This window comes from Emys orbicularis, chromosome 8, assembly GCF_028017835.1.
Source record: "Emys orbicularis isolate rEmyOrb1 chromosome 8, rEmyOrb1.hap1, whole genome shotgun sequence".
Classification (NCBI taxonomy): domain Eukaryota; kingdom Metazoa; phylum Chordata; order Testudines; family Emydidae; genus Emys; species Emys orbicularis.
Window position 1 is genome coordinate 91180608 of NC_088690.1, and position 24520 is coordinate 91205127.

General features: G+C 45.8%; 1 protein-coding gene across 1 annotated transcript in view; it reads left to right on the forward strand.

Annotated features, from left to right (window-relative positions):
• FBXO38 (F-box protein 38) overlaps window positions 1-8809 on the forward strand; it is a 34236-nt gene extending 25427 nt beyond the window's left edge. The window contains exons 17-23 of the mRNA XM_065409012.1: window positions 330-430; window positions 2573-2675; window positions 3759-3925; window positions 5289-5434; window positions 6234-6337; window positions 6791-6904; window positions 8151-8809. Of these exons, the coding sequence (XP_065265084.1) occupies window positions 330-430; window positions 2573-2675; window positions 3759-3925; window positions 5289-5434; window positions 6234-6337; window positions 6791-6904; window positions 8151-8329 (914 nt within the window). The 3' untranslated portion in view covers window positions 8330-8809. The remainder of the gene's footprint in view (window positions 1-329; window positions 431-2572; window positions 2676-3758; window positions 3926-5288; window positions 5435-6233; window positions 6338-6790; window positions 6905-8150) is intronic.
• Window positions 8810-24520: the final 15711 nt, after the last annotated feature.

The window sequence follows — 24520 nt, forward strand, 5'->3', positions numbered from 1 at the left end:
GGGATGTAGGGTTTTAAACCTGGCTCTGCTGCTGTTTCCCTGTAAGACATTGGACAAGTGATTTCCGCATCCTTGCCTGTGAAATGGGGAATTACATTTACTTTTTTCATTTGAACAGACTTGGACATTACATCTGAAAGTGGTGGTGTTGCAGTTGATGGGTTATGACCCCAGTTGCTAAACTAGAGTGGTCCAGTGACTACACTAGTGGGGCTAGAGCATATGAGGCTATTGGAGGTCCAATTAGGAAATGCTTCTGCTTTTCTCCTGGCTGTAGCTTAGTACAGAGGAAAGACTTTACTTTAATTTTCCCTTTTTGTTTTTTCCAGAAGTGGCCAAGCCGAAGCCTCGACAAACAATGAAGCGGAAAAGGACCGCTGACAAGTCAACAAGCACTAGTGATCCTGTTATTGAGGATGACCATGTTCAGGTGAGGCCTCTTTCGCCATCTGCCACAGGTTCCCAACCAAGAGGCTTTATGAACATATGACTCACTACAGGCTTGTTTTCACTGTAGGGCTCAGATTATAAATTGAGTTTGGTCCCTATCTCAAGTCCCATCAACACACACATATCCTTAACTCAAGTGCAGTGGTGCTTGTAACTCAAGTTGGCTGGTCTGAGATGGAGTATATGCTAAATCTCAAGTTAACACAACTCATCAGCTGCCCACACAACTGCTTTGTAGTGTGGACTCAGGATAGAGTGCTTCTATCCCTCCAGTGTCTTCCCACAGTTCCTCCCATATGCCCAGAAAGGACAGACAAGCTCTCCCACAATTCACTGGGAAAGCATTCATAGAGCAGTTCAGCTTACTATAGCGCTAAGAACCATGGGATAGTGCTGCCCATGAGTGGGTACAGTGCCAGGGTGGACACAGTAGCTCAAGTGTTATTTTGTAACGTGACTGCTCTTACTCAACCTAGACTAACCTGAAGAATAAATTGAGTGTAGATAAACTTGTTAATAACTCTGCCACGAAGATGTAGCTTAAGGATACATCTATACTACATGCTTCTTTCAGCAGCATGTAGTGTACACACTCAGTCCCCTTAGCACGGGCATAAATAGCAGGGTAGCCAGTGAGGCAAGTAAAGGCATGCCTGAAGGGTGCAGGTATGTATACAAGTACATACCCTACACGGCTCTCTACTCGCCCAAGCCACACCTCCCCATCTGTACTCTATTTTTAGCAGTGTAGTGTCCCACTGCCTCCCCGCAGCTGGAGTCTTTCCCTGCTGCAGAAAAAGACGGCAGCAATGGGGAAAACCTCGGGCAGCTCCCCGCTGCTGGATCCTATCCCCTTAGCAGGGAAAGGCTCTGGCAGTGGGGTTTCTCCATTGCCTCCCCCCTGCCAGAGCCTTTCCCTGCTGCAGTGAAAGGTTCCAGCAGTAGGGAGCTGCTGAAGGTTTTCCCTGTTGCCCGAATCTCACCGACACATATAGTTACACATCGCAGTATGGACGCAGACATGTACACTACACTCCTCTGACTCTGGTGTGTCGTGTAGACATAGCCTCAATGTGCTTTCTTATTTCCTCTATTTTATAACTAGAGGTTCTGTAAAGGGCATAGAAGTTACTTCTGAGTATGAGAGTTGTTCCTTTCAAAATAGGCTCTGTTTTAAAACAACACTGTTACACTGAAAGTCATTTTTTGTTCATTCTGCAGTTAAAATTAATACATTAGATCACTACAACTGAAAAGTTACCAAAAACCTACTTTCTCTATTTTTTCAGTATGCTTACTTTGTGCATTTGACAGCACTTTGTATGTCATCTGTCTGCCAAACAGATTCTTCCTTGCTATAAAGGTCATTACAAAATTTGCTGGATTTCTTTTTTAAATTCAAGTTGTCTTCCCTTAATTGTATATTGTTAGTGCCCTTCTCCCAGTCCCTGCTGTGTTAAAAGCGACTCTGCTCGTGTCCCTTGAGATATCAGAGTTTACATTTGCTTTTTCTTTAGTTCCCTAACACTAATACCGGACTGCATGAGCTTCAGAGACTAAATTTTCTTCTCACCATCTGAAGTTTTCCTCTTAGAGGCACCTTGATGAAAGGTAGTGTATATGGGAATGTCACACTGTGATTCTCTGTACCATACCTTTCTGTATTTAAACAGAAGAATAAGGCTCCACAACTGTCATTCCCAAGTCAGCCCAGTATTTAGAATTTGGCTCTAAAGCATAAATAAGTTTTTAGATTGTTTGTGAGAGATAATACAGTGAGATTTTGAGTAGTAGGGAACTTGAGGTATTTTCTGTCAAGTCAATGCTGCTTATAGGAATTGTGTATTGACACTTTATGGGTCTGAAAAATCACTTATTTTTAACTCATTTTGTAACAGTGCTGATCAGCAACACAAGTCCTGCTTTTCCCTTGCCAATCTGTTCTGGGCAGAGGCCATTACCACATTGGACAGTGTCCCAGAATAAATTTTCTCCTAGCATATTTACAACAGAGCTGCTTTTCCCATTTTTGGCACGATTTTTTATTTCTATTCAGACTTAATCCTTTAAATTAATTTTGTATTAATCCTATCCTGTGGATTATTTTTTAAATCTTCACCAGGTGCTGACTTTGAAATCCAAAAACCTTGTTGGAATCACATTGACCAATTGTGGAATAACAGACCTGATCCTGAAAGATTGCCCCAAAATGATGTTCATCCATGGTATGTTATTAATGTCATTGGGACTCATAGCCAAGCCAAGTCTTCCATTCTGTTTTTCCCCAAGAGCTTGCCACCTTTTCCATCCACGCTGAAAATACTAGAGACATTTTAAAATATTCTCTTAGGAACTATCCACCAGCCTTTTGCTTACTCTGTATTCATCAGCAGCTAAGCTACATGTCAGTTTTACTCAGAACAATGAATAGCTGTAGGAAGCATAATGAAACATGTCATGGCTTCTCAGTTTCGGAGTTCCTTATTTCTCTAGCTGTAATAGATTTAATAAAGGTTAACACATAAAACAAACAAACAGTATTAAATAACAGTCATAAGGAGAGACCTGTCCAGTAGACAAACTTGGAGTTAATCAGATAACTGAAAGTTGACTAAATGAATTTAGAGTGTTTTGTTTTCCCTGTCACTTCTTCCTAGTTCCATATAGCTCTCCCTGCAGTTATTTATCTTACACAATAGTGTTTCCTTCTTGAAGTGCTGATGAATGAGAAAAATCTGTATTGACTAATGGCACTTTGAGTATATTATGTGCCGCATTCCAGTCTTCTCTGATTAGTTCTCCCTAAATCATCAGGTCAATTGTTCTGTTTCCTTCAACATCTACAATCAGTAATAGTGTTGTCTTGTCTGAATTGGTGGCTCTTTCACCAGTCTCCATGAAGTCAAATAAAACAGGAACGTGTTTAATTGCAGAGATTAGGTTTATCTCACAAGGCTAATCAAAGCACACATTTTATTTTAACTAATCAGCTAAGTACCGATGATCCGGACATGACAGCAAGGAGGAGAACTATATTATCCCAGTATATAGTGCTTTGCCTTCCTCCATATTACAGGTGGTGATGTGATGCCATGATTAGAGGTAGATTGCTCTAAAATCAGATTTTTTATTAAGTCTATTAGCTGTGCACACACCCTTCAGTAACTGCCCTTTACATATATATGACTCATTTGCCTTATGTACCAAACAGTCTGCTTTTGGAGATCCCCTTAGGAAAATTCAAAGGCCTTTTATGTAGTATCTTGTTTGCTGCTGCTTTTATAGTTTTATTCATTTGTAATTTGTAGCTACGAGATGCCGTGTACTAAAGCATTTAAAAGTAGAGAATGCACCGATTGTCAATCGATTTGACTATGCCCAGTGCAAGAAATTAAACATGGATCAGGTACTAGATCAGATACTGAGGATGCCACCAGAGAGAAACCGGATCATTTACCTTCGTCCAATGCAGCAGGTAGTTTTCATTTAACCAAGACAAACTTTGAAGCTGTGTTCTTATTCTTTCATCTATGCTTGCTTTATTATTTCTACTTACTGCAAGATAAATAAGTGTGAGCATTACAGGAAACTCATTCTCCTAAGACCATACCACCAGCAGCTGCTTTCCTTTTTAATGCTTTCATTGCAGGATTTGAACGTCACTGCTAACATTAACTAGTGAATTTGTTACTGTCAAGTACTGTCTCCAACGCTAAGTTCATTGCATTAGAAGACTATACGTCAACTAAGTAAGGTGCTGAATTAATGCTGTACTAGTAACTAGAAGTTACATAATATACTGCAAAAACAACTACTCTTTATATACACCTCTACCCCAATATAACACGAATTCGGATATAACGCGGTAAAGCAGTACTCCGGGGGGCGGGGTTGCGCACTCCGGCAGATCAAAGCAAGTTCGATATAACGCAGTTTCACCTATAACGCAGTAAGATTTTTTGGCTCCCGAGGACAGCGTTATATCGGGGTACAGGTGTAGTTGCATAGTCATTTTCCTTTATGACTGGAAGTATGCCATAGGCCCTGTGTGTCTGGAATAGTTTGGTGACTACTCTGCCCTCTCAAGTTCAACACCTCTACTTAGCATTTATATACTGTTTTACATCATCAAAGCAGACTTGAACTAATCAATCTGCCAATATTGCAAGGTAGTTAAAATAGTAGTATAACCTGTGTTTACATGTAGGGGAACCAGACCCAGAGAAGTTAAGTGTCTTGCCCAAGGTCACGAAGTGAATAAATAGCAAAGCTAAGACTAGAACTCAGAACTAGGTCTTTGATTAGTTGATGTGACCACGCTGCTTGCTTAGCAGGAGCACTCTGAATGTCAAGTAATGTTCCCTCTTCTCCGTGGTGTCGGAATAGTGGAACATTGGTTGGTACAGAAGACTATATTCTGAAAAACTAGATCACTGTTTGCAATCCAGTTCTTGGTCGCAGTGTGGTGCATGATAACACGGTGTATAAAAAAACAAAAAAAACTTACACCAGGGCCACTTTCTGTAGGAATGAAGGCATCTTTGGCCACTGTGTTAATTAAACTAGTAACATGCAATTACTAAATCAGACAGTTTTACTGATTTATTCCCTACAAATCCTGCAGTGCAGCATAAGGTGCATTGGCAAAGCTGTGCTATGAAAGTTGTATAGTGGGTCTTCCCACTATATTTTAACTCTTGGCTAACATTCATATTTTTTCTCCTTATACTTTGCTTCCCCCTAAAGTGGGGAGTATTGGTCAGATATATGCTGCTGTCTCTAAAATCACCTCTTCTCCTTTCTCTTGGTTGTAAGTCCCTGTCTGACTTTTTCCACAGGTCGACACATTGACTCTAGAGCAAAAGATATTTAGCGGTCCTTACCCATACCACATTTGCATAATTCATGAGTTCAGCAATCCTCCTAACGTCCGCAACAAGGTGCGCATTCGCAGCTGGATGGACACAATAGCAAACATTAACCAGTGAGTATCCATCTCTCAGTGCTGAGCTTATAGACTCAGTATATTATATTGGCCAGATAAAGGGGTACCCTAACATGTGGGATCGCTAATGTGTAAATGATGGGATGAGGAGAATTCAAATAATATTTAATAGTTCCTGCACTGGGTTGTTTTCCATATGTAAAATAGTACAGTATTCTGTATCCATCTCTACTGGTACACTAACACAACTATAAACTGTACTGTTTTGCATCTTTGCTTTAGAATGCTGTAGCATTCTCTTTAAGGGAGGCCAGGGGAATTTCTTCTAAACTTGTCTCTCTCATTGTTAAGTTCATTTTTTTTAAAAAGAGAGACAGACAGACGCACGCAGACTGATTCTAGTAGATAGAACTTTAGTTTGGGGGGAAATAAAAATAATGTGCAAGGTTTCCAGCAATGGGAAATTATATGTAGCAGCACCTGTCCACCATTTCAGACCAGGTTTCCTTTCTTCTTACATTTCCTTGGCAAGATTAAAGAGAGAGAATTTATTTAGTTCTAGTTCTGAAGGACAGTCCCCTACAAACAGGAGGCATCACAAACAGTTGTTTTACATGCAGTAGACATGGACGTGATCTTTTATCTAACCCCGTGTCACATATAGTTGCACTCAGGATTGCATACTGCACCCAAGTGTGTATCTTACCAGTGTGTTTCTATAGGTTCAGCCCTATTAAATCAGAGGTCATGTTGTTTCAGGGTTTCCAGTGTGATTCCTGTCCCTTTTTGTAACATTTCCCATTACTGCCACCTGTATTTGCTTCCTTCCTGTCTCCAGAGAGCTTATTAAATATGAGTTCTTCCCTGAAGCCACACGAACTGACGAAGACTTGAAGAAATACACCAAGTACCCTTGGGGGCGGGATATTTATACTCTAGAAGGTGAGTATTATGGAGGATTGGAGGCTAATCTGTTGCAAAAGCAAATTATTTTGTTTCCTCAAGAAGTTGCTGGGGAGAGGAAAAATAGCTGGGGTAAATATGCCTTCTGACTGAATACTGGAGGTCACCTGCACACCATGAATTGAGACTGGCCCTTGTCTTGCTGCCCTCAAGCACTGCAGCAGTTGATGTGGAATTAAAAACTTAGTTGGGAAGTGTTTGAGATGATGGTGTGGAAATGAATAATAACTATCTCAGGAGATGACAGAGTCCTGGCTTGGACAGGTGTTGAATGGAGCATTCCTGGGCTGAGGAAGTTCTTTGCCTGTACCAGCATGGTATGCCTGCCTAATAAAACTGGATTCTTCCTGGTGAGATGAGAAGCACTGGCATTAAAAGGACAACAGTATTTCCCCCAACAGATCTCACTATTTCCCTGTCTGTTTCTTTTAGGCATTGTGGATGGAGCCCCTTACTCTATGATTACAGATTTCCCTTGGCTGAGGTCGCTCCGAACAGCAGAGCCAAACAGCTATGCCAGATACGATTTTGAGGATGATGAGAGAAGTGAGTAATTGCTGCCTTAACATGTGGCTTGGATTCAGGCTGTGTCTTTTTAAAAAATAATTTTCTAAACTTTGCATGAGGTATTGGGCATGGAGCTGTTTCTGCACCTCAGAGACATGGGGAACCCCTCGCACCAGGGGTATTTCCAGACAGCTGGTTCTGCCATTTCTATACCCCCAGTAGGTGTTAAGGGGACAAAGTCTGGCCCTCGGTCTGGAAATGAGTTTATCATCAGTTATGGAAAAGAAGGTTAATCCAACCATAATGAAGACCATTTAACAAAATACAGTGACTCATAGATGCATGACTTTACTTTATAACATGGACACATGGGAAAAGATCACCCTGTTTTAGTTGTACGGAATGCATTTTAAGGCATCTATAAAATATGTATAGTTAAATGACTTGGCATTTTTTGACAGCCAGATAATCTGTGGTCTGTCTTCAGCAAGTTCCTGCGTTCTCTGGTGCCATATCATTGGCAAAACTGATTCACCTGATAAATCTTAATAGTCTGAATCAAAGTAGATCTGTATTGTTTTTAACTGAACAATGAGAAGACACCTTTTAACATCTGGTTGTACGTCTACAAAAAATTCAAAATTGAGGCTGTAACTTCATCCTTAATTTGCCCCGTTGTCTAGACATTTCAAAATACATGATTTTACACCATGATCTACAACATCTAGGCACATTAGGGTAAGTTGTTAATAAAACCTAGCTTGGATAGCGCTTTTCATCAGTAGATCTGAAAATGCTTTACAAAGGCGGTCAGTATTATTTCCATTTTACTTCTCCAACCCCTCAGAGAAACTGAGGCACAGAAAGGGAAAGTGACTTGCCCAAGTAGGCCAGTGGTAGACTTGGATATTGAACCCAGTCTCCTAGGTCCCAGTCCAGTGCTCTAGTCACTAGGCTAGGCCAGAGTTTAACTGCAGTAGCATTTGTGATTGTTTTTCTACTAAACAGGAGTTCCTGTACAAAAGTTCAATCTTAAAACAATTGAGACATTGGGGGTTTTCAATCAAAAAGAAAAACCTCAGACACAATTTCTTCTTCTTATACCTGACTAATGGTTCTTAGACTTTCATGCCCAAAGGGACATTTTCTCTGTACATGTTTTACTTTCCAGGAAAAGGTTCTTTACATTCTGACTATTAGTTCTAATACAGAGATTGCTCAATTTGTGATTTTCTTCATCGAAAAGCATTTCATTTTTATTTCATTCTTGCTATACCTTTCATAGCAACTATCTATGCTCCCCGGAGGAAAGGACAGCTATCTGCAGACATCTGCATGGAAACAATAGGCGAGGAGATCTCAGAACTGCGCCAGATGAAAAAAGGTGTTTTTCAGCGGGTGGTGGCGATCTTCATTCATTACTGTGATGTCAATGGCGAACCGGTAGAGGATGATTACATTTGATTGGATCCCCCAGCGAATCCCTGGCCTCTTCCTAACTTCCAGTTGGCACTGCCAGCAAAGAAAGCAGATGGATCCATTCCTACTGCCTTAGTACACTAAGGTGTCTTGGAAATTGTGTACTTCGCAGTTGGCCTGACTCAGTTTGGTATAGAATATGTAGTAAATGTATAATGAAATATAAAAATTGTATACTAAGGTTTGTACATAGAGGAAACAAAAATATTCCTAAAGCTGAGACTTTATTTCATATGTTTATACAATTTAATTTAAATTCCATTTTAATGAAGGCGAACAATTGGGACAAGGTGAAAAAGTTTGAATTTCTTAGCCCATACAATTCATAGCAGTAAATTTTTTTTGTTTGTTACAAACATAACCCCATTTGCTGTGTTCAAAAGAGTCATTGGAGTCTCTCTTAATCTGTGCCTTTTTCTTCTTGAGCATCTAAGAGTCCAGTCCGAGTAAATCTGTTGAACACAGTCTGTGTGTCTTGTGTGCATTTTTGGGAGCTTGGGGAGGAACTAACTCAAAGGGGCTGCAAAGAAGGGCAAAAGCTGAAAGGGAGCAGCCATGTCACTGATCCATAGGAAGTTGTAATTATTCATTTCCTTAAAAAAAAAAAAAAAAAAAAAAAAAAGCTGTGAACCAAATTTCATGTTTGATTGATAAATTCCAAAACATTTTCTAGCATTATTTATTTCCTCATTCAATAATGTATGTGGTGCCTCTTGGAATAGGAAAATAAACCTTTATTAAACATTGGGTCCACTTGCTTTAAATATAAAGCTGCATATGAGATATCTAACTGAAATCTATAACGTTCCTGTAATTCCAGAAGGAAAAGGGCCATGTAATTACTGGCAAATGGCTGAAAGCACAGGGTTCAACTGGCTTGAATTATGGAATCAGAAGCCCCTTTTGAATCACTTTGAACTAATCAGCCCTCTGGCTGCTTCATGCTTGCCCTTCAGCTGCACCTTTTTACAGATGCAGTAAGTTATACTGTTGTGTGCTCCCCTGAACAACCATGGAGACTGTCCTGGTTTTTACTGTACAAACAGAATGCTGTCAGTTTCCACTGCACCTACACGTTCCCTCTATGGTTCCAGCAATAAGAGCCAGAATTTTGATTCTGTTATACACAGTACATGCACTTATTGAAGTAGGGCAGGGTAGGGCTTGAACTGCATTAGACGTTTGTCAGTCATAGCAGATAGAACTAAATAGAGAAGGTATCTGAACATTTCCTCAGCAGAAACTGCCCCATATACTTATTTTGCAATGCAGCAAAAATATACCTCCTCTTCCAAACAGGAATTATTCTGAACATCTCTTCTGGCATTCAAACAACCCTCAACCCCTTTCCCCCTCCACCCCCCCGAATATCTCCAAACTCCTCACCAGAAGCAAGGTTCCCAGACCTGAAGAAGAGCTCGGTAAGCAGGGAAGCTTGTCTCTCTCTCCAACAGAAGTTTGTCCAGATATTACCTCACCCATCTTGTCACTTATTGGTACATAACATAAGCTAGCCTCTACAGCAGGGGTAGGCAACCTATGACACATGTGCCAAAGGGGGTACGCGAGCTAATTTTCAGTGGCACTCACACTGCCCAGGTCCTGACCACCAGTGCGGGGGGCTCTGCATTTTAATTTAATTTTAAATGAAGCTTCTTAAACATTTTGAAAACCTTATTTACTTTACATACAACAATAGTTTAGTTATATATTATAGATATTGAAAGAGACCATCTAAAAATGTTAACGTATTACTGGCACGGGAAACATTAAATTAGAGTGACTAAAGGAAGACTCGGCACACCACTTCTGAAAGGTTGCCGACCCCTGCTCTACAGCAATAGCAGGCTAAGAAGTTAATGGAGATCAATTAAGGCCTGATCTACATTTAAAGTTTTATTGGAATGACTGTCAGTACAGGGTGAGATTTTCTGATACAGTCATGCCAGTAAAAGCTTGAGTGTAGATGTGGTTATACTACTGTGAGATGCTTTATATTGGTATAGAAGATTTTGCTTCACCAAACTAAATTAAGCATTTTTATACCCATACAACTGTGCCTATGCTAGGGACATTTTGCCATTTTAACTATGCCGGCAAGGTTGAAGTAGTAAAACTTTCCATTGTAGACACACTACTCACACCTGTGTTACCATGTTTGCAAAAATATTTGAGGGATCCCCGCTACCACTTGAAGTGAATATATATGGTCATTGGATATCCACAGGTCTCCAGTTCAACAAGTGGAAGCAGCAAAATATTTTGATCAATTAATGTTCTCCACAATGGGTGTAAGGAGTGCATTCCTGTGCTTTTCCAACAATGAACAGTGAACAGTAAGTATATTTTACACATTATCTGTATCTCTAGTCTGAGCTCGATAAGTTCTTGCTATATCACAAACTTGGTTTCTGTATTCTGTTAAGCACGTTTAACCAAACATACTCCAGTGAGGTTGAGGCTAGGGTCAGGCAAAACAAAATGATTCAGTATAACCCTTACTGGCTGGGTTACCAGCAGTCTGGGTCATTGGTGCACATAGTTCAAATTTGGTGAGGGGCAGAGCCAATGTTTAATAGAATCATTTCTACTGCAATACGGCAATATATTTCTGGAGACTCATTCTAGACAGCCAGACACCATCTACTATTTTCTGTCAGTTAAATCTTGGCCACCAGAGGAATTATGTGTACAGATGCATATACTACTTTGCCCTTATTTAGTCAACTTTTCCTCCTGGCAAACTATTAATGAAGCTTTACAATACTGCAATAGGTAGGTTATATCCATTTTACACATGGATCAGTTGAGGTACTGGGGTGTTTAAATGGCTTGCTCAAACTCTCAGTAACTCAATGCCAGAGTATAAAATTGTGTTCAGCTATGGACTATAACAGCAGTTCTCAAACTTTAGCAACCTGTGGACCCCCATTTTGATTTAAAAATTTTCATGAATCCCCAAGCCACCTGCTCAACCCCAGGCCCTGCCCCCACTCCACCCCCACCCCTCCTCTTCCCCACCTCTTTCCACTCCCTCCCCCGAGCATGCCCCATCCCTGCTCCTCCCCCTCCCTCCCAGCACCTCCTGTATGCCGCTAAACAGATAATCTCCAGCGTGCAGGAGGCACTGGAAGGGAGGGGGAGGAGTTGATCAGTGGGGCCCACAGACCCCTGGAGTGTTCAAGGACCCCAGTTTGAGAAACGCTGGACTATAACAATTGATAATTCTGAATTTCGTCATCTGAAATTGAGGCAAAGGATATTTAGACTGAGGATATTTTCCTACTTGACACAGGAGCCTCATTGCTTTTATCATTTAAGACTGCTAGAGAATATAGAGTAGGAAGCAACTGAACAGTGTCCCTGTAAAATACATGAATATAAAATGATTAGTGAGGGTTTTTTCCCATCTCTACATTTTAGGAGAGCAAACCACACTACACAAACATTTGCCAGCAGTTTCTGCTAAAAATGCCCAGCAATGAAATAGTTAATTCACCATTAGGTTTCAGAATCAACCCTGCAACTAGCTGAATGGGAGCAATTTACCTCTCTCAAATCTCCTGTGTGAAGTTGAGTCCTGTCCATCGCTCCTTTACTTCAGTGGATTACAGCTATGATGAATGAACCCATTCACCATCAGGAGGTTTTCTTGTTAATTGAAATGGCTACAAACTTTTTTCTAATGAAAAGAGATGGAATGTTGTTCAGGGGCTTTGCTGCTTACATGGAGCCCTGGAGAGTCAGGGGTAAGATTTGCATTTGTAAAGGTTTCTCTGACACCAGATCAAGTACATTGAGAAGGGACGGATAGTATTATTGGGGAACAGACTCAGTCACAGTGCTCAGCTGATCGTATAGTAAGCCAGCCTGCAAAACCTAAGGGCTTGTCTACACCACCTCGCGGGGTCGATCTAAGATATGCAACTTCAGCTACATGAATAGCGTAGCTGAAGTCGACGTACTTAGATCTACTTACCGGGGTGTCTTCACTGCGGTAAGTTCACAGCTGATGCTCTCCCGTCAACTCCGCTTGCGCTTCTTGTTCTGGTGGAGTACCGGAGTCGACAGGAGAGCGCTCGGCGGTCGATTTATCGTGTCTATACTAGACGCAATAAATCGACCCCCGCTGGATCGATTGCTGCCCACCGATCTGGCGGGTAGTGTAGACAAGCCCTAAGAGAAGCGAAGCCTGGTGTTAAGATGGAAGTTGAACCATTTCCTTTATAAATGTGGTATTTAACCCTTCATTTTTAGGGCTTTAAAGCTGAATTTGCCTAAATTTTTAGTCTACCAGGTGCTTTTTCCCTACCTCAGGATTTCAGCAAAACTTGTCTTGCCATTCATATTTCAGCACTCCAGTGCTCTCACCTTGACCATTTCTGGAGACTGACTGTATATCTGCTCCATCTCAAATGGTTAAACACGTTCACTCTCCCATGGGCTGGGCAAGTGGTCTGTAACTCATCACTGCTTAGTCAGCTTTAAAAAAATAATCTGATAGTTATATTAAAACCTGTCATAATTGTATCAGGAAAGGGTGCTTCTACATTCCAGATCCAGAAGCATTGAACATGAAACTTCCAGGAGGTGCCTGAAATTTCACATCACAAAGCCTCTCCTTGTTCAGCCTCTTATGTCTCAGCTACCTCTGGCTGATTGTTAACCACAAATATAAAAATCTATGATCTTGTGTTGCAAAATGGACCCCACCTTCAGGCGTTAGATGTCAAAACACAACCACCAAATGTACCGCTTGCAAGCTACCTTATCACCTTGACTTATCAGCGACTGAATGGTTAGTGTAACGCAGTGCAGTTGTAGCCATGTCAGTCCCAGGATATTAGAGAGACAAGGTGGATGAGGTAATATCTTTTATTGGACCAATTTCTGTTGGTGAGAGACACAAGCTTTTGAGCCACACACAGCTGAAGAAGAGCTCCTCTATGACCTCACCCACCTTCTCTCTCTGGTTAGTGTAATGTCCAGTTCAGACACTAGATGTAGCTACTCTATAAAGCTTAGTGATCTATAGACAACTTTAAAACACTCTTCTGCATAGACATTCCAACCTGCCTGTTAAGCTCTTTAATCTTTTACATACTTTTGTTAAAATCACCCCAATGACTTCCTATAAAAGAGGTGCAGTTCCTGCAGAAGCTGCTTTTCCTTTATCCCACCATCTCCTCTCCTTCCTGTTCATTACACATATTCCTGATTGCTCAGGATAGAGCTGCCCTAGCTGGGCCATTGCGCAGTGTTACTGCTAGTGCAACTTGTACCTTCTGCTTCTGTGAAATGACTAAATAGGGCCAAATCTGAATGTTGTGTAAACCTAGTGTTGACTTTAGTGGAATCATCTGGGTCTAACGAAGGACAGAATTTGGCTCATCTTAATTTCTTTATCTTCCCACCCAATCCGCACAACCTTTCCCCAGCTTCCATCCAATTGGTTTGGAATACTGGCTCACTCAGCCTCCTAAAGGCTGTTTCAGGAGCACCTGATATAGAAAGCAAAACTTCTTGCAAAATTTCAGATGCTTTGGTTTCCTGGAAATCAGAGGCAAATTTGTTGGCAGCCATGGGCCTGGTCTACACTAGGGGGGGAGATTGATCTAAGTTATGCAACTTCAGCTACGGGAATAACGTAGCTGAAGTCGACGTACTTAGATCGACTTACCGTGGTATCTTCACTGCGGTGAGTCGACTGCTGCCGCTCCCCGTCGACTCCGCCTGCACCTCTCGCGGCGCTGGAGTACAGGAGTCGACGGGAGAGCGCTTCGGGATCGATTTATCATGTCTAGACTAGAGGCGATAAATCAATCCCCGCTGGATCGATCGCTGCCCGCCGATCCAGCCGGTAGTGAAGACATACCCTTGGACAAGCTAAGGCTTGTCATAAGGTGCCTATTCACAGTGAAAATTAGGGTATGTCTACACTGGAAGAGTTACAGCACCGGCAGTTACAGCACTGCTCAGAGAGCGCTGAAGGGAAACTGCTGTTGTGTGTTCATGCTGTCAGTTGCCTGCGCAATAGCATGTTCACGCTTGCAGCACTTGCAGCGGTATTCAGAGCGGTGCATTCTGGGCAGCTATCCCACAGAGCATCTCTTCCTCTTCTGCCGTTAAGAGTTGTGGGAACGTGGAGGGGGTTGCGGGCATCCTGGGTCCTGTCCTAGTGCCCTGTGATGCATTGCTTCGCATCCCAGCAATCCCTGTGCTTCTGTCCCAGACATGGGCAAACTACAGCCCGCGGGCCACATCCGGCCCGCAGGACTGTCCTGCCCGGCCCCTGAGTTCCTGGCCCTGGAGGCTACCCCTTGCCCCTCCCCTGCTGTTCCCCCTCTCCCACAGCCTCAACTCACCGCACCGCCGGCGCAATGCTCTAGATGGCGGGGCATTGAGCTCCTGGGGCAGCGCAGCTGCAGAGCCCGGCCTGACCCGGTCTCTGTGGCGACGGCGGCATGGCCTGGCTCCAGCCGGGCAGCATGGCTGTAGCACCGCCAGCCACCGGTGCTCCAGGCAGTGCGGTAAGGGGGCAGGGAGTGGGGGTGGGGGGTGGATAGAGGGCAGGGGAGTTTGGGGTGATGGTCAGGGGGCGGGGTGTGGATAGGGGTCAGGGCGGTCAGAGGGCAGGGAACAGGGGGGTTGAATGGGGACAGGAGTCCCGGGGGGGCAGTCAGAAAGGAGGGGGGGTTGGATGGGGCAGCCGGGGGCAGGCGGGGGCAGGGGTTCCGGGGGCAGTCAGGGGACAGGGAGAAGGGGTGGTTGGATGGGACAGGGGTCCTTGGGGGGGGGGCGGCGTCAGGAATGAGAGGAGGGGTTGGATGGGGCAGCAGAGGTCCAGGGGCGGTCAGGGGACAGGGTGGGTTGGATGGGGCAGGAGTCCCAGGGGAGGCAGATAGGAGGTGGGGGCCAGGCCACAACCCCCTCCCCTAACCGGCCCTCCATACAGTTTACGAAACCCGATGTGGCCCTCAGGCCAAAAAGTTTGCCCGCCCCTGTTCTGTCCACATTTGGCGCCATCTTTCAAAAGTTTGTGTACTGTGCGCCCTGCCTCTTTGGTCTGCAGGAATGGATCCCGCACTGTTGACCAATATGCTGCTTACTCTCACTAACACGTCACGAGTGGCAATGGAGTTATTCCTTAAACTACAAAGGCAAGAGGAGTTCAACATTGCTCTCGCCATGTGTAGTAGCTACGACACGAGATTGCTTGTGGCATTCACGGAGGTGCTGACCACGGTGGAACACCGCTTTTGGGGTTGGGAAACAAGCACTGAGTGGTGGGATCACATCGTCATGCACGTCTAGGATGACGAGCAGTGGCTGCAGAACTTTTGGATGAGGAAAGCCACATTAACAGGACTGTGTGATGAGCTCGCCCCAGCCCTGCGGTGCAAGAACCCAAAAATGAGAGGTGCCCTGTCACTGGAGAAGCACATGGCGATTGTACTGTGGAAGCTGGCTACTCCAGACTGCTACCAATCAGTCGCTAACCAGTTCAGAGTGGGAAAGTCGACCATTGGACGCGTGTTGACAGAAGCGTGCAGGGCCATTAATCGCATCCTGCTCCGAAAAACCGTGACTCTGGGCAATGTGTGTGACATTGTGGATGGCCTTGCACAAATGGGCTTCCCTAACTTCAGAGGGGTGATAAATGGCATGCATATTCCAATTCTGGCACCAGGCCACCTAGTCACCGAGTACATTAATTGGAAGGGGAATTTCTCAATGGTTCTCCAGGTGCTTGTGGATCACCATGGGCGTTCCACAGACATTAATGCAGGCTGGTCCAGAAAGGTGCATGATGCACGCATCTTTCAGACAACTGGCCTGTTCAGGAAGCTGCAAGCAGGGATTTTCTTCCTGGACCAGAAGATCACCAAATGCCCATTGTGATCCTGGGAGACCCAGCCTACCCCTTAATGTCATGGCCTATGAAGCCATACACAGGGCACCTTGACAGCAGCAAGGAGTGTTTCAACAACACCTGACCAAGTGCAGAATGATAGTTGAGTGTGCTTTTGGCCATTTCAAGGCCTGCTGGCGCTGCCTATATGGGAGGTTGGACCTGGCCGATGACAATATTCCTATGCTTATAGCCGTGTGCTGTATGCTCCATAATATTTGTGAAGGGAAGGGTGAAAGCTTCACTGAGGGCTGGACCGCTGAGGCTCAGCGCCTGGAGGCTGAATTTGAACAACCAGTGACCAGGGCTATTAGAGGGGCACAGCATGGGGTCATAAGGATCAGGGATACCTTGAGGCAGCAATTTGAAGCGGCAATCCACTAATATTTGTTGCTATACTTGGGAGTGAAGTGCTTGTAATGCTTGTAATGCTAGGAGGTGACTGTGATTGGTGCAGATGATGCACTGTGAAGGTTTAAGAAAATTGCCTGTTGCTTTGCAGGGCTCTGTTTGCTTTCAATTAATGGAATAAAGATTGCTTTCAAACCAAAACTATTCTTTTATTAAAAAACAACTGGAGGAGAGAAACAAAAAAAACCACATCAGCACTGTGGGGGATGGGGGAAGGGAGGGTCCCAGGAGGAGGTGGGGTCCCGGGACAGTTAAAGATTTGTGTATGTCCAGGTATCATATGCAACCTTGTCCTTTGGAGTACAGTGCAGTGGGTACTGTACTACAGCAGGGTTAAACTGCAGAGGGACGGGTGTTGAGTGCAGTGGGGACTGGGAGTCCGCAGTGCTGGACTGTGAGAGGGGAGGAGTGGAATGCCGCAGGTACAGACTGGAGCCAGGAGGTTGACAAGAGTGTGTTGGCGGTGTCTGGGGGGTGCATGGGAAAGAGTTTTGTGACAGTCGCTGCAGGGGAGGGCAGGCGTGGAGCTGCTTGGTTTGCAGTGCTAGTAGCGCCCGGAGCGTGTCTGCTTGGCGCTCCATAACCTTTAAGAGCCACCCCGTGGCTTCGTTCTGGTACCCCGCGTTCTCCTTTCGGTCCCTCTTCTTGCTGTCCTGCCACTCCTTCAATTCTTGTTTTTCAGCTGCAGAGTGCATTGTGACATCATGCAGAAAGTCCTCTTTAGTTCTTCGTGGCCACTTTCTAATTCTGCGCAGCCGTTCAGCCGGCGATAACAAAGAGGGAGGCTGGGCTCCCAAGGTCATCTCTGTGAAACCAAAATGCAACATTTTACAGATGCAGTATTGTTTGCAACACACAGACCACTGATTCAGTGATTTAAAACACATCCACTATTCACATACCTGTCAGTAACTGGCTGACCCCAGGCAAGCACACGAGCCACAAGACCCCCAAAATGGTGAGTAACCGCAGGGGCAGGGGAAATCAGTGTTCCAGGATGTACTGTACACTGGGCACGTGGCTCTTGGGGAGAGCCAGCACTGTAGGGGGGGCCTGATAATCATTCCTGTCCCCACATTTTCCACAGGCTGTGTTCATTATGGAAGATATCTCGCTGCTGAGGGTGAGCAGCGAATCAAGAGAGGGTCTTCTCCAAGCCTGCGGTTTCCACCCTGGCTCACCTGTGTGCAGCAATGGTTCCCCCCCCCCATGCCCCAGTGACGGCAGAGTGGCGCAGGAAAGTTACCCTTAGTGGGGCAAGAAACAAAGCAGCTCTGCCAAAGAACCTGCGGCAGTGGATTGCCCAGTATCTCCATGAGAGTTTCCTGGAGATCTCTGAGGCAGATTCCCATGAAGTGAGGGAGTCAATCAACACCCTGTTCCGCCGCTCAGACTAGGCATGTGGTGGTACGCGCATCATACAGACACAAGCCTGCTTTCTGCAACCCTCCTGCCCCCAACAGCTTGTTTCAGCAATTCCCAAAAATCAAAGCCACTTACCAGGGGCCTCCTCTCCTATTTGCACTTCGCCAAACTCCAACAGCTGTGACTGGTTAGCCTCCTCCGGGGTAGAGAAGAGCTCCTGGCTGCATGCATCTCTGACCTCCGAGTCATCCTCTGTCTCTGAGTCCCCCTCCCCCTCCACATCCTCGTCCAAGATTTCCTCCTCCTGGCTTGGTCCACTCTTGACTGGCACGCGAGCCACCGAAGTATCCACAGTGGCCTTCGCAGTGGAGGTGGGGTCGCCACCGAGTATCGCGTCCAGCTCTTTCTAGAACCAGCAGCTAATGGGCGCAGCACGGGAGTGGCGGTTTGCCTACCGCGCCTTGTGGTAGGCGTTCTGCAGCTCCTTCACTTTGATCCTGCACTGCAGTGTGTCCTGGTCATGGCCCCTTTCTGTCATGCATTGTGAAATCTGTCTGTAGGTATCATAATTCCTACGGCTGGAGCACTGCTGGGACTGGACAGCCTCCTCTCCCCAAATGCTGATGAGGTCCAGCAGCTCGGCACTGCTCCAAGCAGGGGATCGCCTGGTGCGTGGAGCAGGCATAGTCACCTGGAAAGATGCACTGAGACCACTGCATGTGCCACCGAGCAAACAGGAAGGGGACTTCCAAAATTCCAAAGGAATTTATGGAGTGGGGCTCACAGTTCGTCACCTGAGGGCAGGGCAATAGAGTTCAAACCAATGACCAGAGAGGTGAAAACAAGCATTGTGGGACACCTCTTGGAGGCCAATTGCAGCGCTGTAATCGACCAGGGTGTCTACACTGGCACTGCGGCACTGTCGCAGAAAGCTGTACCCCTCTCGGCAGGGTGGTTTTTTTACAGCGCTGCAACTGCACAGTTTCTGTGCACTAAGTGGCTTGGCAGTGTGTACACCTGGGGATTTATACCACAGAAAGCTGCTTTACTGCACAGAAACTTGCCCGTGTAGACAAGGCCTGAGTGTCATGCTAAAAAGAACAGTTGCTTTTTCTCCATGCAGAAGCCCTTTCAAGGAAGTGGAAAGGAGTAGCAGGAACACACTCCATTTGTGCAGATGGGTTCCTAGCCCCTTTCTGATCTCTGACGACCAGCAAAGAACAACCTATTACAAATACATACTTAAATTAAAAAAAAAATACCCTCCCAGGATAAACACACCCTACAGCTCCTGTGTTAACTGACATGGAAATCGATCACATCCCTGTATTGATGTTTAAACAATTTGGTTCTGAGAGGTCAACAGAGCTACAGCAGACCAGGTTGTGTGTTTACACATCTGAGCTTGTAATGTGTTATGTCTCAGATTTCCACCATGCCAAAGACTAGGTAAACAGTACTAATTTTAAGACAGAGATTAAAGTGGTATCTAAACACCTTTTAGGCTTTGCTGTAGACAGTTGTTTGTTTTTTAATGTTAATACTTTTCATGTGTTTCAAAATGATCTGCACTAGGGCTGGGCCAGGTGAGCCATTTTGAGATCTATGGGCCACAGCCTCCGATAGTGTATATTGACAGCTCTTCACTGAAGTTGATGGCACTGTGCTGATTTACACCAGTTGAGGGTCTGGCCTTAAACGGGGATGATCGGGCTCTTTGCTCTGGTGCTTCACATTTTAAAACATGGGAGCCTAAAAGTTAGGTATCGAAATAAACAGCCCAATTTTTTTTAGAGGAGCTGAGCACCTGCAGGTCCCACTGACTTCACCGGGAATGGGGAGTTCCGGTCTGATTCCTAACTTTATTTGCACTTCCCCTCGGGTTACAAGTTTCTTTTCAGTTGTCAATTATGACAGTCTCTTCTGACTGGCATTTTCCCTTCTCTTGGAGAGAGTTCTATTATACATTTGCTCCTCCTGGGCCTCTAAGCATCTGTACGCTGTTTGCCTTGTCAGACCAAAAATAAGGGCTACAGATGTGTTGCAGGGGTGAGATATGTCTTACCCCTCCGTTCTTCAAGTCCTTCAGCAAACAATCAAGCCCAAATGATATTTTTCTCAGTAAGTAAAAGACCCTTCTCTTCCCACCCTGGATTCCAGTAGGAGTCCTCCGCCCTCAGAGTCCTTGGCACAAGAAGCTGCCTGCAGTTGATGCAGATAACAGTGCCTAATGATCCTGCCCTGTTCATCTTTCCTGGAGACAGAGCAATCTCCTGCTGGGGTTTCCCATTTAACTTGTTTGCATGCTGCAGCTCTGGAATGAGCTTTGAAATTCATTTACAGCCCACTTCACAATCTGTGATTACCCTGGTGTGCATAAAAACAAACCAAGCCGCTTGCTGGAGTTTGAAGGCAGCTTGGCAAATATTAAACCTCATAGGTAAAGTAAAAGTGATTCCATTGCATGGTCCCATTATGCCTGACTTGCTACATATTTGGGAGGGGTCAGGGATATTAAACAGAGGAAAGAAGGTCCATAGGGCAGGACACCAGCCTAGGATTTGAGAGCGTCAGCTTCAAGTCTTTGCTCTGCCACAGACTTCCTGTCTGACCTTGAGCAAGTCTCTTAGGCCCAGATTCACAAAGTTATTTAGGCTCCTAACTTCCACTGATTTCAGAGGACTTCAGGATCCTAAATACCTTGGTGGATCTGGGCCTTACCCTCTCCGTGCCTCAGTTTACCATCTGTAAAAATGGGGTCAGTAGCACTGCCCTACTTCACAGGGGTGTTGTGAGGATCAATACAGTAAAGACTACAAGGAGTACGGTGGCACCTTAAAGGCTAACAGATTTATTTGGGCATAAGCTTTCGTGGGTAAAAAACCTCACTTCTTCAGAGGCATGGTTTTTTATCCACAAAAGCTTATGCCCAAATAAATCTATTAGTCTTTAAGGTGCCACTGTACTCCTTGTTGTTTTTGTGGATACAGACTAAGGCCTGGTCTACACTACGTGTTTAGGTCGACTTTAGCAGCGTTAAGTCGAATTAAGCCTGGACACGTTCACACGACGAAGCCCTTTCTTTCGACTTAAAGGGCCCTTTAAACCGGTTTCTTTACTCCACCTCCGACGAGGGGATTAGCGATAAAATCGGCCTTAGGGGGTCGGAATTGGGGTAGTGTGGACGGAATTCGACGTTATTGGCCTCCGGGAGCTATCCCACAGTGCTTCATTGTGACCGCTCTGGACAGCATTCTCAACTCAGATGCACTGGCCAGGTAGACAGGAAAAGCCCCGCGAACGTTTGAATTTCATTTCCTGTTTGCTCAGCGTGGAGAGCACAGGTGATCACGCAGAGCTCATCAGCACAGGTAACCGTGATGGAGTCCCAGGATCGCAAAAGAGCTCCAGCATGGACAGAACGGGAGGTACGGGATCTGCTCGCCATATGGGGAGATGAATCAGTGCTAGCTGAACTCCGAAGCAGTAAACGAAATGGCAAAATATTAGAAAAGGTCTCCAAGGCCATGAAGGACAGAGGCCATAACAGGGACACACAGCAGTGCCGCGTGAAAATTAAGGAGCTAAGGCAAGCCTACCACAAAGCCAGAGAAGCAAACGGAAGGTCCAGGGCAGAGCCGCAAACATGCCGCTTCTACGCGGAGCTGCATACCATTCTAGGGGGTGCAGCCACCACTACCCCAACCGTGTGCTATGACTCCCTCACTGGAGAAACACACAGGGAAGCGGGTTCGGGGTACGAGGAAGATGAGGATGGAGATAATGTAGATAGCTCACAGCAGCAAGGAAGCGGAGAAACCGGTTTCCCCAACAGCCAGGATATGTTTATCACCCTGGACCTGGAACCAGTAACCCCCGAACTCACCCAAGGCATGCTCCCATCCCCTGAGGGCACACAGGGGACCTCTGGTGAGTGTACCTTTGTAAATATTACACATGGTTTAAAAGCAAGCGTGTTTAATGATTAATGATTAATTTGCCCTGGCAATCGCGGCCAGTACAGCTACTGGAAAAGTCTGTTAACGTGTATGGGGATGGAGCGGAAATCCTCCAGGGACATCTCCAGAAAACTCTCCTGGATGTACTCCCAAAGCCTTTGCAAAAGGTTTCTGGGGAGGGCTGCCTTATCCCGTCCGCCATGGTAGGACACTTTACCACGCCAGGCCAGTAGCACGTAGTCTGGAATCATTGCATAACAAAGCATGGCAGCGTATGGTCCCGGTGTTTGCTGGCATGCAGACAACATCCATTCCTTATCGCTCTTTGTTATCCTCAGGAGAGTGATATCATTCACGGTCACCTGGTTGAAATGGGGCGATTTTATTAAGGGGATATTCAGAGGTGCCCGTTCCTGCTCTGCTGAACAGAAATATTCCCCGCTGTTAGCCACGCGGTGGGGGGGAGGGGTGAAGTGATCATCCCAGAGAATTGGGTGTGGGGGGGAGGGGAGTTAGTTGGGTTTGTGCTGCATGTTAACCCTGAAACCGCAGCCCCTCCTTTTACATTGCAAACCCATTTTAAATGGCCAACCCAACGGGTGCTTGGTATGGGAAATGAGAGCGCTACTGTTTGAAACCATTCCCACATGTTAAGAAGGTTAAAAAAGCCAAAAGACTGTGTCTTACCATGGCTGCCTGCAAGCCAAAATCTGTGGCCTGGCACTGCGTGAGTGATCTCTCACACCAAACCGGCAGGCCCTCAATATAAGAGGAAAAATGCGACCTTGTAACGAAAGCACATGTGCTGTGTAATGTGAACAGCAAAATTTAATGTGAAAGAGTGTACCCATTGTTCTCTAAAATGTGTCTTTTTTAACCACCTCTCCCTTCTCCTCCACCAGCTGCAAATGTTTCTCCTTCACAGAGGCTAGTGAAGATTAGAAAGAGAAAACGGAGGACGCGGGATGACATGTTCACAGAGCTCCAGATGTCCTCCCACGCTGTCAGAGCACAGCAGAATGCGTGGAGGCAGTCAATGTCAGACTACAGAAAAGCACAATATGAACGAGAGGAGAGGTGGCGTGCTGAATCGCGGGATGAACAGAGCAAGTTGCGGGCTGAAGATGATAGGTGGCGTCAGCTTGCAGACAGAAGGCAAGAGTCGATGCTCTGGCTGCTGGAGCATCAAACTGATATGCTCCAGGGTATGGTTGAGCTGCAGGAAAGGCAGCAGGAGCAGAGACCGCCGCTACAGCCCTTGTGTAACCAACAGCCCTCCTCCCCAAGTTCCATAGCCTCCTCACCCAGACGCCCAAGAACACGGTGGGGGGGCCTCGGGCCACCCAGTCACTCCACCCCAGATGATTGCCCTAGCATCAGAAGGCTGGCCTTCAATAAGAGTTAAAGTTTTAAACTGCAGTGTGTCCTTTTCCTTCCCTCCTCCCCCACCCATCCCGGGCTACCTTTGCAATTATCCCCCTAGTTGTGTGATGAATTAATAAAGAATGCATGAATGTGAAGTAACAATGACTTTATTGCCTCTGCAAGCGGTGCTCGAAGGGGGGAAGGGAGGGTGGGGTGGTTGGCTTACAGGGAAGTAGAGTGAACCGGGTTGGGGGGGGGGCGGAGGGTTCATCAAGGAGAAACAAACAGAAGTTTCACACCATAGCCTGGCCAGTCACAAAACTCGTTTTCAAAGCTTCTCTGATGCGCACCGCGCCCTGCTGTGCTCCTCTAACCGCCCTGGTGTCTGGCTGCGCATAATCAGCGGCCAGGCGATTTGCCTCAACCTCCCACCCCGCCATAAATGTCTCCCCCTTACTCTCACAGATATTGTGGAGCACACAGCAAGCAGCAATAACAATGGGGATATTCTTTTCGCTAAGGTCTGAGCGAGTCAGTAAGCTGCGCCAGCGCGCTTTTAAACGTCCAAATGCACATTCCACCACCATTCGGCACTTGCTCAGCCTGTAGTTGAACAGGTCCTGACTCCTGTCCAGGCTGCCTGTGTACGGCTTCATGAGCCATGGCATTAAGGGGTAGGCTGGGTCCCCAAGGATCACGATAGGCATTTCAACATCCCCAACGGTTATTTTCTGGTCCGGGAAGAAAGTCCCTTCCTCCAGCTTTCGAAACAGAGCAGAGTGCCTGAAGACGCGAGCATCATGTACCTTTCCCGGCCATCCCACGTTGATGTTGGTGAAACGTCCCTTGTGATCCACCAGGGCTTGCAGCAGCATTAAAAAGTACCCCTTGCGGTTTATGTACTCGGTGGCTTGGTGCTCCGGTGCCAAGATAGGGATATGGGTTCCGTCTATGGCCCCACCACAGTTTGGGAATCCCATTGCAGCAAAGCCATCCACTATGGCCTGCACGTTTCCCAGAGTCACTACCCTTGATATCACCAGGTCTTTCATTGCCCTGGCAACTTGGATCACAGCAGCCCCCACAGTAGATTTGCCCACTCCAAATTGATTCCCGACTGACCGGTAGCTGTCTGGCATTGCAAGCTTCCACAGGGTTATCGCC